Below are 16,449 nucleotides of genomic sequence, written 5' to 3' on the forward strand. Positions count from 1 at the left end.
TAGAAATGCTGCTTTAGTTTTTATGCCCCTACTGGTAGGGTATTCTACTTGAATTTTATAAAACTGCTGCGATAGGGGAGACAACCAAAATATTGAAAATTAAGGAAGGCCCTGATCCTGAAAACACTCAGACAGGTATGGAACATTATTCATATAAACAATCGTATTAACTTCAAGGGGACTACTTATGTGCTTAAAGTTAAGCGTGTATTTCAGTGTTGTGGATATCCTGGCCAAAAATCTTGTTACTTATTACAGCAAACCCTGATGGAAGACTACAGCCTTGTTGAAATATTTCATCTTTCTTGACTTGTAGAAGGTGTTGTTGGTTGCAAATATAGTGCAGGCCATTTGCTTATCAATGTTGTCTTTTTTTGAGTTTGTGGTGATCTCTCAGATGATGATGAGGCCCTGGATTCGTCTTTCAGCGAAAATGTTTCATACTTAGAATTCTCTCTTTAGTAGAAGAAATATCTTTATGTAGAATCTGCATTTCTACAAATTAGGAAACTAAATAAACAAGTGCAAAATGTCCACATTAGCAATTTAAGACTGACATGGAGAAAAAGTAAAAAATTAGTAACATGTTGTGATGGGTTTGGTCACAGAGACCCCCTTGGGACTGTCATCTGATGTGCTGAGATTACCTCTGAGCCCATTTTCCCTGCCAGCTTGGGATTCCAGAACCCTGTCTTGTTGAGCCAGACATACTAGCCTGCTGCAACACAGACCCAGGTCTGGTCCACACCCCCAAAGCTGCAGACTTTAACCAAAAACTGCTCAGGGGGTCACCTATCTCCAGCACCCAGACATCCAGTTCCCAATGGGATCCAAACCCCAAATAAATGTGTTTTACTCTGTATAAAGCTTATATAGGGTAAACTCATAAAATGTCCGCCCTCTATAACGCTGATAGGGAGAGATGCACATGCCTGTTTGCTCCCCCAGTATTAATCACTTACTCTGGGCTTATCAATAAACAAGTGATTTTCATTAAGTATAAAAAGTAGGATTTAAGTGATTCCAAGTAATAACAGACAGAACAAAGTAAGTTACCAAGCAAAATGAAACAAAACGCACAAGTCTAAGCCTAATACATTAAGTAACTGATTACAGGTAAATCTCACCCCTAGAGATGTTCCAATAGATTTCTTTCACAGACTAGACTCCTTCCTAGTCTGGGCCCAATCCTTTCCCCTGGTACAGTCCTTGTTAGTTCCAGCAGGCAGCTTAGGTGAAAAGCAGGGGCTTTTTCATGACTGGGACCCACTTTGTTCAGTTCTGCCCCCTTTTATATCTTTGGCACAAGGCGGGAATCTTTTGTGTCTCTGGGTTCCCAACCCTCCTTCTAAATGGAAAAGCACCAGTTTTAAGATGGATTCCAGTATCAGGTGACGTGTTTACCTGTCCTGTGAGACGCCCTCCATTCTTCCAGGGCTGGCCCGCACATACACAGGAAGGCTTGCAGGTAAATAAACCATTTACAACCAATTTTCCTAGTCAATGGGAGCTATCAAGATTCTAAACCACCATTAATGGCCCACACTTTGCATAATTACAATAGGACCTCAGAGTTCTACTTCATATTCCTAGTTTTAGATACAAGAATGATATATTCATCCTATTTGTATGAATGTATTCAGTAGGTTATAACCTTTGTAATGATACCTTAAAGAGACCTTTTGCGTAAAGCATATTCCGGTTACATCATATTTATACACAACATTCTGGAGTGCAGCGTCACACATGTAATTAAAAAAATCTAATTTATATATTCTTTTAAATCAGAACTTAAAAAAAAAAATCTACCTTAGTGCAGAATTCCCAGTTGTTTCCTACTTAGTTGTCAGTGTAATGCAGTCTGCAGTTCAGTTAGGCACTTTAATACAATGGTCTTCAGTTTGGGGGGCCAAGTGAAATGAATTTATTTCATATTCCACATGTGGCTGCTTCCACGAAGGCCTAATTTTAAGTCATTAAGGAAATCTAGCTTTCTAGAGCAATAAGCTAATTTTTATCACTGATGCTTCTGTATAGTGTTCTTCAGTTTGTCCTTCAATTTAGTATAAAAATGCACATAAAATGCACTTTGTTTTGTGTGTGTGATATCACAGGAATCCTGTGACTTGTATTTTATAAATATCCTTTTTCCCCCCTTTAGGTGCAGGAATTATTTGTTGATGATTATGGAGAAGTTTTCAATGTCCAGTTGCCAAACAATGACGAAAGAAGGAAATTTTTTGAAGATTTAATTCTGAATCAAGCTGCTAAGCCTCCTGTATCAAAAAAGAAAGCAGGTTAGGATGTGCTACAAACATTATTTTACCAGCTGTGCTCTCACATCACTAAAATAAATATTGGAGTGTTGTAGAATGCATTTGTTTGAAAAACTAAACCCTGCAAATTGGCTTAAATCCTCTGTTTGACTTAAGTTTTGCAGGCATTAGAAGTCCTTCCAGTAGCACCACCGCCTGAGCCACGACAGTTGACAGTAGAGGAGGTGAAACGGCTTGAGGAGCAAGAGGAGGATACATTACGTGAACTTAGGATTTTCTTGAGGAATGTTACACACAGACTTGCCGTTGACAAACGTTTCAGAGCATTTACAAAACCTGTTGACCTCGATGAGGTAAAGTTAAGGTTGATCTAAACATTTAGCGTTCAGTAAAAGACCCTTCCTTGCTTTTTTGAAATTCAAATTGGTTGCAACCACTGTTTGATAAGCAGAAAAAGAATATAGCTTTCTTTATTTAGAGGAGAGTTGTTAATACTGTTCTTAAATATAGTACTAACATTTAAGAAAGTGGTGGGGGGGGGGGAGTTATATGGGAAACTACAGACGCATAAAACTCAGGTCAAACTAATGAAAGGTCTTGGAACAAATTTTAAAAGAGAAAGTAGTTAAGAACATAGAGGTAAATGGTAACTAGGATAAAATACAACATAGTTTTACAAAAGGTAGGTCATGCCAGACCACGTGATCTTCCTTTGAGAAGATAATCTATTTTCTAGACAAATAAATAAAATGCAATAGATCTAATCTACCTGGATTTCAGTAAGGCGTTTGATACGGTTCCTACTCCTGGGGAAATTCTGTGCACAATGTTAAAATTCTGCATGTTTTATTTGTCAAAATAACACTATAATCACACTAGTTTCAATTATTTTGTAATTTACTTCAAAAATGCCTATCAGCAGTTGTGCCTGTAACAATACAGACACACACAAATTCCCCCAGGAGTAGAGAGTTAAGGAAACCCCTACGACAACCTAGTTCCTGTTTCTCTGCCCCTCCCTCTCAGAGACCAGCAGGGGGGCCAGGCACCCACACCCCTCTGCCCCCAGAGCCCAGCTGTAGGAGCCTCCCCCACCCCAGACACTTGCGCACGCGCACACACCCTATCCCTCCAGACCCCAGTTGTGGGGTGCCTCCCAGCCCAGACACCTGCACCGTCCATCCCCCAGAGCCAACCTGCCCACCCCCAGCCCAGACACCCACACCTCCTCCCCACCAGAGCTCAGGATCCAGAAGGAGAAACAGCCTGATGCTGGGTCCAGGCTTGTAGGGAGTTTCCTGCACGCTGCCTCCTTCCTTAAGGGTGTGCTTGGGATACTGCAGCTGCAGGCAACCCTGCAGCTCCATCCCCCTGCCCCCAGCAGAGTCGTCTGTTAATGAGCTGGGCTCTGCCTGGTCCAGTGTCCCCTAGTGGCAGCCAGCAGCTCTGCAGCCCATTTCTGCAGGAGGAAAAGGAAATTCTGTACATAACATTGATTTCTACAGGTTTCAGAGTACCAGCCGTGTTAGTCTGTATTTGCAAAAAGAAAATGGCACAAGTACTCCTTTTCTTTTTATTAATTTCTGCACAAATTCTGCATTGCATAATGGTGCAGAATTCCCCCAGGAGTACGTTCCAGATGGGCTATGCACTTAGAGACTCACAACAAGGATTTGTACTATATACTGGGGATGTATCAGTTGGAAGCGACAGAGGAGAAAGACATGGGTGTATTAGTCAATTTACAGAATAACTATGAGCCTCCAGTGTGATGCAGCTGTGAAAAAGGCTGATGGAATCCTAGGATGCATCAGATGAGATATTCCAGTAGAGATAAGGAAGTGTTATTACCATTCTACAAGGCACTGGTGATACCTCATCTGCAATACTGTGTGCAGCTGTGGTCTCCCATGTTTAAAAAAGATGAATTCAAACTTCAAACAGGTTCAGAAAAGGGTACTAGTTGATCAGAGGAATAGAGAACCTGCCTTATAAGAGGGCAAATGAAGGCTGAGGGGGGAAGATATGATTGCTGTCTATAAATACATGAGATGGATAAATACCAGGGAGGAAGAGGAGTTATTTAAGTTAAGGGTCAATGCTGGCACAAGAACAAATGGATATAAACTGGCCATCAAGAAGTTTAGGCTTGAAACTAGATGAAGATTTCTCAGCTATCAGAAGAGTGAAGTTCTGAAACAGCCTTCCAAGGGGAATATTGGGAGGAAAAAACAACTTGTTTCAAGACAGCTTGATGAGTGTATGGAGGGGATAGTATGATGATAGGCCATATGCTATTGTAGGCATATCTGTGACTGCTGATATCCCCAACGGCTGGAGATGGGACACTAGATGGGGAGGGCTCTGAGTTAGTATAGAGTATTCTTTCCCAGGTGTATGGCTGGTAGGTCCTGCCCATATGCTCAGAGTCTAACTGATCACCATGTTTGGGGTCAGGAATGAATTTCCCCCTAGGTCAGATTGGCAGAGACCCTGGGGGGTTCACCTTCCTCTGTGCGTGGGGCCTAGGTCATTTGCGGGCTTAACCTTGAGTAAATTGTGGATACTCGGTAACTTGAAATCTTCAAATAGAGATTGAGGACTTCGGTAACTCAGCCAGAGGTTGAGTCCTCCATTACAAGAGTGGGTGGGTATGGTTCTGTGCAGGAAATCAGCCTAAATGATCGTTATGGTCCTTCTAGCCTTAGAGTTTGAGAGAAGCTGAGGAGAATCTTATTGCTGAGTTAGGTAGTACAATGTCTAGTTTCCCTCGAGGGCCATGAAGGTAATTGATTTAGTTTTTTGGTTTTTTTACTTTATGAAATGATGGGAACCACTTGCAACTCTTGACAGAAGAAAATTGAACTTAGAAATATTGTTAGAGGGAGAGAAGGGTTAAAACTTTGAATGTCTGATAAAATCTATCAGATTAAATATGGCATCGAATTGAGATGCAGCAACTATAGGTTATTTAGAAATAAATAACTATGAATCTATTACAAGAATATATGGCAAAATAACACCAGATTTCATCTTCAGTGTAAATAAGAACTTGGAAACTGTATATAACATGATATCCAAACTTCCATTTTCAAGAAACCTCATCATAAATCTGAAGAACTTCTGTAGGCAAACAACATATATACCCAGCATTGTTTGGGGCAACTCATTTAACTGCGGGTGTATGATCCTTAATTTGCCAGCTGTGAAGAAAGTTTAATTACAAAACTTTTGAACACATTTTTATATTTCATTTGTAGGTACCTGATTATGTTACAGTTATCAAACAGCCAATGGATCTTTCAACAGTTATCTGTAAAATTGACCTGCACCAATATCTGACTGCAAGAGACTATCTGAGAGATATTGATCTAATCTGTAGCAATGCTTTAGAGTACAATCCAGATAGAGACCCAGGAGGTGAGGATTCATTTTATTCCATTATTGTAAACCACCTTTAAAAATGTATAGGGTAACAATACTGTATCTTTAATATTGTGGATTAAATAACTTAGTATCCACTAGGGAACATTGCTCACTAGATTTTAAGTATTGTTGTATTAAACTTTGGGCCTGAATTATCTGATGCTAATTTAAATTGATATTTAGCATTTTCTTCTGGTTTAATTATTACTATCCTTTCTATGTCGCCCTATTTCATAATAAGTTATGCTAAAATTATAAACTGAAACAATCTTTTCAAAACACAAATATAATTAATAGTGTGATAAAAGCACAGAACATTGTTGGAAAGTATTTAGTTCTGCCCATTAACTTTCAGATCGTCTCATCAGACATCGAGCCTGTACTCTGAGAGATACAGCGTATGCAATAGTCAAGGAAGAAATGGATGAAGACTTTGAACAACTGTGTGAAGAAATTCAGGAGTCTCGCAAGAAAAGAGGTGTGTGTTTAATGCCAGGGATAATAAAGTTTGTCTAAATATCTATATCAAGAAACACAGAAAGTCTTTTACTGTATAACTGTTTTTCATTTCAAGGTTGCAGCTCTTCAAAATATGCTCCATCTTACTATTATGTGATGCCAAAGCAGAATTCTATATCTGAATGTAAGAAATTGGATCTTGAGTGTAGTGAAAAAATGAAGATACCTGCTATGCCTGTGGATTCCAGCTCACCTTTCCTTTCTAATGGCAAGTGGTCTCTTAATAAGACTTTGGACATGCTTGGTCAAGTTGTGAATACTTAAAACAAAATTTTCCATTTTAACAGTTTTTGAAGACTTAGCTTCTCAAATCTTTCTTTCAGTTGGAGACCGCCTTAATCCTTTTCTTCCCTGCCATGACCTTTCCCTCCCTTTCTCACCCAAAGCTCCCCCAAATCTGAGCCATAATACTCCTTGTAATGCAAATCCCCGCTTCTTACTGTAACTCCAAACAAGAATGACTAAACAGCTGCAAAATAAGCAAATGAATGTGGGATCATAAGTTGTAGATATCTGAAGGGAAAACGGTTTCATATTCACCACTTTTTCCCTACACTGTGAAAAGGACTTGAAGCACAAATAAGTTTAGCTTCCAATTCAATTTAGGTGTAAACCAGATTAGATGATATATTGTGAAATCCTGGGCCCACTGAAGTCTAATGGCAAAACTCCCATTCATTTCACTAGGACCAGGATTTCACCCATGTTCTTTGGTATTGCACTCAGTCAAAACAAAGGGTCCTTCCATTGTGGAAGACATAAGCAAACTCTATTCCATGCAAGTTAAGTAGCTCTGGGTATAGTTTCATATACAATCTAGAAAGTGTCCAGTAGAAGGACTCCTAAACCTTGTACAGTTGCAGTCACTTCTTCAAATCTGCCCATAAAACCACCTACTTCATGAGATGTTCTGATTTTGGTTGTCTTGTTAACGATCTATCTACATCTGCAATTACCTGAATAATTGTCCCAATATTTTGTCTTCACAGTGATTTAATGGTTTGTGCCAGAGAATGGTCTTATTTAGTGTTTTGTAAAGTGCTTAGTTTTTTTGTCACTATATATAATTTAATAACATAAGAATTCTCCCCACAAATTTTAAGTTGATAACATTTTGTGAATGCTGTTGCATAATTAACTTTTAATGCTTTTAAATGTAATAGCAAACCTATGACTTGTCAAGACAAGGTCTAGCATTAAAATACTTAAATTCTTCTTTGAGTAGTGTCCCTATGGGTGCTCCACTGTAGGTGTGGCAGCACCTTCTGTGCCTGGGATTGGAGATCTTTGATAGCAGTGCCCGTTGGGATATGTATTGGTTCTTCCCTGTCTTGCACCGTGGGAACCATCAATATATAGCACTGTGCGGTCCAACCACCCTCAGTTCCTTCTCAACAGCCTTTGGTCTGGGACCAGATCAGGAGCAGAGCCCTTCTGCCTCCTTAACTTTTAGAGATACTCTCATTAACTTACCTTACATTAGTAGTTTAGCCATTTCCATTAATTTTCTCCCCTTAAAAAAAAAATAATAATAATAATAATTAAAAGATTTTTTTTTCTCTTCCCTCCCCATTACCTTATGCTTCCATGTTTCCCGTCCTCCCCAAATGAGAGCTCTCCCCCACCCCCTTGGGACTGTGCTGGGATCTCCCAGGTTCAAGAGATGCCTCTCTTTTCGGGAGACCTTTCCCAGAGCGATGTTTAACTCATGGTGCATCCACTGCCTCGGTGAGGGCCACGTCACACAAGTGCACCCACCGCATCAGCTTGACCACCTGGGCCTGAAAGGACCATGAACTCAGACTGAAACTTCTCCTCATAGAAAGTTCTCTCCTGACAGCTTCAGACCCTGGCCCCGGCCCTGATACCTTTCTGGCGTGGCTCTCTCATTTGGCTTGGTCATCAACTGAACCCCACTCACCAGTCATCCAAGAGGAAATCCTCTTTCCTGCTTAGACGGGAAGAAACAGGCCACTACATTGCCTTCGAAGGAGCTACCTCAGAGAAAGCCATCTCTTATGAGGTCAGTAGCCTCAACATCATCAGGGTGAAACTTCGCTCCCATGACTGTCCGGGTACGTCTGGTACTGGAGATGAACAGAAGTCCAGAGGGCAGGACCACAAGTCTAAATGGGCAGGACCACAGATGGACACACTGTCTCTCGGGACTGAGAACCACAGTGCAAGAGCTTCCGAAACGGTACCAAGTGCCTCATCCAAGACAACCTTGGGTGCTTCAGCACCAACCAAATCCTTGGCACCAATGAGGCTCTCGGCACCGGGCAAACCATCTACGCCATCTATTGGCCACTCAAGGGAATACACTCCGCCCTTGGCACCAATAGTTCCTTCACTTTCCAAACAGCCACCGGTGCCGATGATGCTCCTGCCTGCTCCACAGGAGTACAGATATCCATGGGACCTAGTCATCTCTGATACTCCCCTGAGTTTCCGCTCCTCTACAGCAAGCTCCTGATAGTTTATGCCTCTTCCCCGGAGTCACAACACTACTCCCCTTCAACACCAAAAACCATACCACCCTTCCCCAGCGAGGATGAAGAGTACTCCGTTCTACCCACATTTCCAGAACACCCACACAATCCTCTGCTCGTCCACGTTATCCAGAGCCTGAAACCAAACCAGGACCCTGGTACAGTCCCCCATGGATGCAACCCCACATGCCAGTTCCTCTGCATTGGCCCTACTGGGACCCATGGGTTATGTACAGGGTGCAATTTCCCAAAACGCCCATAGAGCAGAGCCAGAAATATGCACGATCGCCGTTCTCATCCATCTCTTGACCATGTGATGTTGATCCAGTACCGATGGGGGAACAACAGGAAGAAATGGAGAAAGAACTTACACCACCACTCCACTTCTCCTCTTCCCTTGATGAGGCCATCATGCCACCATCTTCTACATCAGTGGATGATTTCAGACGCTTTCAAGAACTATTCCACAGAATCGCAGAATATCTCCAGATCCCACTGGGGAAGTCAAAAGCAAAAACACAGGCTGTTCGATATCTTACACACCTCCATGTTGGCTAAGATAGCCCTCCCTATTAATGAGGCTCTGTTGGACCCTGTCAAGGTGCTCTGGTAGACTCCAGTGTCCATTCCACCAACCTGCAAGTGAGTGGACAAAAAATACCATGTCCCCGTTAAGGATCTGGAAACGTTTTCCCTCTCCTATTCCAAACTCCCTGGTCATCCATGCAATACACAAGAAAGGACTCCAACACCACCCCAGGACAATCCCCCACAACAGGGTCTGGAAGCAACTAGACTTGTTCAGTCACAAAGCATGTTCTTCTGTGATACTCCAGTTTCGTATTGCCCATTATGAGGCTCTCGTGGCCAAATACAATAATATGAACTATTCTGAAATACAGGAATTCTGTCTCCATCTGCCAGATCATAAGAAGGAGCAATTGCAGGCATTCACATCTGAAGGACATCTTCTGGCCCGCATGGCACTACAAACTTCCCTGGATTCTGCATACACAGCTGCCCACTCCATCGCAACAGCCATGGTAATAAGAAGAGCGTCATGGCTTCACCACTCTGGATTCCCTAAAGAGGTGCAGAGTACAGTTGAAGAGCTACCCTTGAGGGTTCCAAGCTATTTACCGAATGCAAGAATGAGTCCCTACTTTCTCTAAAGGGCTCTAGAGTGACTCTCCACTCTCTCGGTATATATACATCAGCGCCGAAGAGATGTCAGGTGAAATACCAGCATACCCCGACCTCCATCTTTCACTACTCATCGTCAGTATGACATGCAACGAAGATGAGACCCTTCACCGAAGCACAGACAAATGCTGCCTCAAGGGCCTACCTCTCATGCACCTCTCTCTAAACAACAGTTTTGAAGTTTTGGTTGAGGCCCCGAGAAGCTTTCCCCTGTTCCAGTTGCTGCAGCCATCTTTAATAACCTACCAGTTTGGTGACCATTTTAACCCCTTTTTATCCATCATGGTGTCAAATCACTTAGGACAAGTGTGTCCTGGAAATAATCATCAAAGGGTAATGCATTCCAATCCCTCCCACCTCTCCTCTGCATCCTTCTTCAGGTACTCTTCTCACAAACACCTTCTACGAGAAAAAATAAATCACCTTCTGTGACTGGGAGCCATAAAACCAGTCCCATTCCAACACAGAAAAGGTTTTTATTCCCACTATTTTCTGATCAAACACAAATCCAGAGGATGGAGACCAATCCTAGACTTACGAAATCTCAACAAGTTCATCAAACTGCAACCCTTCAAGATGGCTACGCTATCAACCGTTATCCCAGCACTGGAACAGGGGGACTGATTCTCAGCCCTTGACCTCCAAGACATATATTTTCACATCATACACCTTGCTCACAGATTATTCCTCAGATTCATCCTGGGGACTGATCCTTTCCAATACAAGGTATAGGAGAACCTCAAGAGTTACGAACTGACCAGTCAACCACATGCCTCATCTGGAACCGGAAGTACACAATCAGGCAGCAGCAGAGACCAAAAAAGATAAAAGAAATATAGAATAGTATTGTGTTAAAAGTAAACTATTAAAAAAAGGGGGGAGGGGAAGCAGCATTTTTCTTCATAGTAAAATTTAAAAGGTGTATTAAGTCAATGTTCAATTGTAAACTTTTGAAAGAACATCCATAACTTTTTATTCAGAGTTACTAACAACTTCCCTTCCCGAGGTGTTTGTAATTCTGAGGTTCTACTGTATTACCCTTTGGACTCTCTACAGCCCCCCGAGTATTCTCCAAAGTCCTCACAGTGCAGCCTACCTTTGCAAACAGGGCATCGTCATATTCCCATACTTAGGTGACTGTCTTCTCAAGGCTCATCCGAATCCAACGCAATTCATGAAATGTGAAAGATAATGGACCTTTTCTCAAACCTCAGCCTTCAAATAAACATACAAAAATCAACACTATCACCAGTACAACATCTGGAGTTCATTGTGGCACACCAGGATGCAATACAGGCCAGAGCCTTCCTTTCAGCTCACAGATTTTCTACGATAGTCAACCTCGTATCCATTGTGAGAAACAGCCTGCAGATCTCGGCCAAGACAGCTGCTCAGCCATATGGCAGCAGCCACGTTCGGGGTAAAACTCACCAGGTTGCACATGTGTTGTCTCCAGATGTGGCTACGCAAAGTGTACGTACCTCACAGATGCAGTCTTCACAGACTCCTAACAATGCTTATCAAGACCAAGGAAACTCTACACTAGACACAACCCCAGAATGTCTGAATAGGGGTCCCTTTTCTCCAACCTGGACCATCCCTGATTCTAACAACCCATGCTTCCCTAATAGGTTGGGGAGCACACCTTCAGACACCCACAGTGCAGGGAAGATGGTCCCCGGCAGAATCTTCCATGCATGTTAACCTAAAACTGCGAGCAGTTCACAATGTGTGCCGACATTTCCTACCCTATTCGACATTGGGCATGACAGAGTAATATCAGAGTAATGACAGAGAATATCACCTGCATGTTCTATATCCCCAGACAAGGCGGAGTGAGGTCCCACTTGCTATTCTCAGAAGCACTGAAATTTTGGAACTGGTATATCCACCATGACATCAACATTTTGGCCACGTATCTGCCTGGACACCAGAACACCACGGCAGACTCGCTGAGCAGAGGATTCTCACAAGACCACAAGTGAGACCTAGATGCAAGAGTTCTTCAGCACATATTCAACTGCTGGGGATTTCCCCACATAGATCTCTTTGCATAGGCAGGTCTAGGCCATGGGTCTCTGGGAGACACCTTTCTCATTATGTGGGATGCTCTAATACTCTACACCTTTCCACGTTTTCTCCTCTTGTTCCAGGTACTTCACAAAATACAGGTGGAATGAGCTGGAGTCATACTCATGGCCACAACAAATGTGGTATCCTTACCTCCTACGTATGACGGTATGTTCTCCGATAACCCTGCAATTGATTCCACACATCCTCTTGCAGGACATGGGCTGAATCCTCCATCCCAATCTATGTCTCCTTCATCTGAAGGCATGGCTCCTTCATGGTTTTGGAATTCAGATATGACCTGTTCAGCAGAGACAGTAAGAGATTATCTTAAATAGCACACGTGACATGACTCGCCCTACTTATATCCAAAAATGGGAAAGATTCCTGTCCTGGTGCATAGCCAATCATGTCTCAGTGATGAATTCCCCATTACCTCTCATTCTAGATTATACTCTAGACCTTAAAAAGATTGTGTCTATCTACAAGCTCTGTTTGTGTGTATTTGGCCATCATCACAGCATTCCACCCCAAAATAATGTCTAGTCTGTATTCTCTCTCTCACACTCACACACACACATGCTCGTGACGAGACTCCTTAAAGGCCTTTTGAACCTTTACCCTCACGTATGACATCCTGTTCCACCCTGGGATCCCAACCTTTTCTTGCACTCTCACCAGACTACTGTTTGAGCCCATGGCAACATGCACCTACAGTCATCCTTTCATGAAAACAGCATTTCTCGTAGACATCACAACAAATAGGAGAAATAGATGCTCTCATGGTATACCCCCCCGCCCCCATACACACACGTTTTCATAAGGACAAGGTCACATTATGCATACATCCAAAATTACTACCTAAGCTGCTGTCGTCCTTCCATTTGAACCAACCTATCGACCTTCTCTGCTTCTTCCCGAAGCCACATACCAATCAACATGAAGCGACGCTACACACCTTGGAAGTTAGGCAAGCATTAGCCTTTTACATTGATAGAATAAAATCTTTCAGACAAACGCCATGCCTATTCCTCTCAACCACCAAACGATCGAAGGGAGCTGCTGTATCCCAACAACATCTTTCTGAGGGGATTTCTCAGTGCATACACCTTTTTTTATCAACTGCACAACTAGCTACCTCCACCCAGAACTCAAGCACATTCCACTCACTCTCTTCACCTAGATTGCCCTTCTCAACAATGTACTGATCACTGACATTTGCAAAGTGGCCACCTGGGCATCCGCAGACACTTTTAGACATCACTATGCAATTACCCATGATGCAGCATCAGATACCCCACTAGGATGTACTGTCCTCTCCTCCTTAATGGACGCCACTCTGAAGCCCCAGCCTTCCATCTAGTGGCATTGTTCTACAGTCACCTACAGTGGAACATGCACAGGGACATTACTTTAAGAATAAGAGAAGGTTACTCACCCTGTGTAGTAATTAAAGTTCTTCAAGCTGTGTGTCCCTATGTGTGCTCCACTATCTGCCCTCCTCTGCTCTGCTTCAGAGCTCAATGATTTTTGTGGTAGAGAAGGAACTGAGGGCAATTGGACTGCAGTGCTATATATAGATAATATCCACAGCGCGAGACGGGGAGGAGCATGTGTGCAGCCCAACAGGTGTTGCTACCGAAGATCTCTTTGATCCCAGGCACAGGGAACACTGCCGCACCTTCAGTGGAGCACCCATAGGGGGAGACATCTCGAAGACGCTCAGTCACTGCACATGGTGAGTAACCTTCTTTCTCTGGTCATTTTTCTTGCTCATCAAGTAAGAAAGACTTGGGATGTAGATAAAAATTTTGAAAAATGATTTTGACAAATATTTTTGGGTTACTCCTGGGTTTTTTTGTAACTCTCTTGTAGCTTTATCAAAGAAAAAACCTCGCAGAAAGAATAGGTGGTCCTTGGGTAGTATAAAAAAGAGGAGGAAGATTTTTCAATTCAATAAAGAGAACAAAATTCCAGAAGAAGAGCAGGATGAAATTGAGAGTGATGGAGAAGTGTTGCTGGAAAATCAAGATTCTAGTGTGGATCAAACTGAAGCTGAGGTCACACGTGATTCTTCAGGGGAAGAAGAGGAAACTGCTCTTCAGGAACGGCAGACAAATGGTTGTGAAAACAAATCTGAGGCAGAAGGTGGGAAAGAGAGAGCCATCTGTGACAATGCTAAGCATGGATCTGAAAAGGAAACCAATAAGATTCCTGTATTTTTAGAACTGAGAAAGGAAAGTGAAGGATGTAATGGAGAAATTCCCAATTCTCAAATAATGGAAAACTCTGAAGAGAAAGATTGCAATGGTAAGTGGACAATCACAGAATCTAGAGATGAAAAGACCTAATAGCTCATTGATCCCCTCTTATTATTAATGAAATATTGTTTTCTATTGTACATTTATTAATTTTAAACTTCTCAATTTCATCCTATTTTATTTTATAGTTTTTATTATTCTAAATAATGCTTCTCCATTCTTAATGTTGATATCCTTCAAATATTTTTATAAATGTTCCAACCAGACCAATCTCTTGTCATCACTTAAACAAAGTTAAACTTAGTTGGCTAACTTTCAAATCTTGCCTCTTACGTCAGTCCTTCTAGCTGCACCTAATCATCTGTTGCTCTTCACTCAGTTCCTTTTACTATATTAGTATTTTCCTGATAACACGGTGCCCAGAATTAATCAAATAACCCAGGTGGAGTTGTACCAGAGATAGGACGGTTATCTCTCTGTCATGTGATATGATGCCTCTGTATTCTTTTCAAACTTGCCTTGCCTTTCTTATGCTGCGATATCACCGTGCAAACTCGTGTCTAATTTACCATCCACTCTTACCCTGCCTCTCCTGACATTACTGTTTTCTAGACTTTTGTCTAATTTGCCTTTTTATGAGGCATCTGGTTTTATTTTTTTCTTTTTTCTGTTGCTGCAGCTTAATTCTTTACCATCAGATTAGCATCTTCAGATGTATTTGCATGTATTTCTTCAAGTTGGTTTAGTTTCTAATGGTTCAGTATCCGTTAGAAACATTTCTGTCATCCCAATAACTAGTCATTTGTAATAGTCCTTTGTGTGTAGTCCTTCAGCCAGATTCCAATTTATGCAATATTGCTCATATCCAGGCAAGGGGTGGTAATTGAGAGGTTTCTCAGAGTTTTCAATTAAATGCTTAACTAAAATCCAAATATGTTACTTCCTCCCTTATTTTTCTTATATATCCAGCACCAACATCTTTACAAAATGTAACAGGCTCAGCATGCAGTTCTCATCAGAAGTATCCTTTGGAAGTACAATGTTCCAAATGATGATTGCAACAGCACTAATTTTTAGGAAGAAGGGGGGACTGACTGTTTCCCTCTTTTTTTTTTTTTTTTAAATTTTTCCTTCCCTGCTTTCTTGTCCATAACTGGTTGCTATATCCCAGATGTCTGACTGGTCAAAATCCAGAGAATGATAGCAAATGTTGTCTATATTGAAGAGGCACTAGTAGTGATCTGGGGAATTCAGACCAGTCTTAGATCTATAGGTGGTATATCGATTGAAAAAATAATTTGAAAAAAAATTGTCAATTAAGTAGTGGATAAAGTGGAACCAGTTGACGTAGTTTATTTTTATTTTCAAAGGCTTTTGACAAGGTGCCGCACAAAAGTCTACTGAAGAAACTAAATAGCGAGGGGGCCGGCGGGAAAGTATAATCCTAGATCAAAAACTGCTTAAGGGACCAGAAACAAAATAGGAATAAAGGGTCGGTTTTCATCATGGTGAAAGGTTAATTGCAGGGTGCATCCTGGTTCCATATTATTTAATATATTTATTAATGTTTGTGAGCAATGAGGTAGCAAATCTTTCACATAAGACAAGTTATTTAGGTTAGTCAAGTTGAGAATAGATTATGAGGAACTTCAGAGGGACCATCTCAAGCAAGGAGAGTAGGCAACAGGATGGCAAATGAAATTCTTCATTGTTGATAAATGCAAATTGAGGCATATCAGAGAGAAAACTTTTAACTACTCGCATATCTTATAGCTTTCTAAATTAATTTGTGTCAACTTGGGAAGGGACCTGGGCGTCATTGTAGACAGCTCAGTGAAGACCTCTTCTCAATGTATAGCTGTAGTCAGAAAAGCAAGCAAGATATTAGGATGCATTAGGAATGGGGTGGAGAATAACATGGAAAATATTATATAACTCAGCAGTGCAGTCTCCTCTAGAACAGTGTTTCTCAATGACTGGTCCGTAGACCAGCACCGGTCCCTGAGATTTCCCTGACACAGTTTAGAAAAGCAGCAAGCAGGTCCCTGGTATCAAAAACGTTGAGAAACGCTGCTCTAGAATACTGTGTGCAGTCGTGGTCATGCCATCTTAAAAAAAAAAAAAAAAAAAAAATTTATAGAACTGGGGGTTCTGAAAAAGGCGATGAAAATGATTAAGGGCATGGAAAAATTCTTATATAAA

At 41.7% G+C, this 16,449-nt stretch overlaps 1 protein-coding gene across 4 annotated transcripts in view; it reads left to right on the forward strand.

Moving 5' to 3' along the window:
- ATAD2 (ATPase family AAA domain containing 2) overlaps positions 1 to 16,449 on the forward strand; it is a 95,785-nt gene that overhangs the window by 62,603 nt on the left and 16,733 nt on the right. For 3 of the 4 annotated variants that reach the window (XM_048841589.2, XM_048841590.2, XM_075124951.1), the window contains exons 20-25: positions 2,162 to 2,297; positions 2,433 to 2,629; positions 5,537 to 5,696; positions 6,058 to 6,180; positions 6,277 to 6,429; positions 13,862 to 14,296. In XM_048841589.2, coding sequence (XP_048697546.2) covers positions 2,162 to 2,297; positions 2,433 to 2,629; positions 5,537 to 5,696; positions 6,058 to 6,180; positions 6,277 to 6,429; positions 13,862 to 14,296 — 1,204 coding nt within the window. The remainder of the gene's footprint in view (positions 1 to 2,161; positions 2,298 to 2,432; positions 2,630 to 5,536; positions 5,697 to 6,057; positions 6,181 to 6,276; positions 6,430 to 13,861; positions 14,297 to 16,449) is intronic. The other variant, XM_048841591.2, reaches the window with a different exon arrangement.

This window comes from Caretta caretta, chromosome 2 (assembly GCF_965140235.1).
Source record: "Caretta caretta isolate rCarCar2 chromosome 2, rCarCar1.hap1, whole genome shotgun sequence".
Lineage (NCBI taxonomy): Eukaryota > Metazoa > Chordata > Testudines > Cheloniidae > Caretta > Caretta caretta.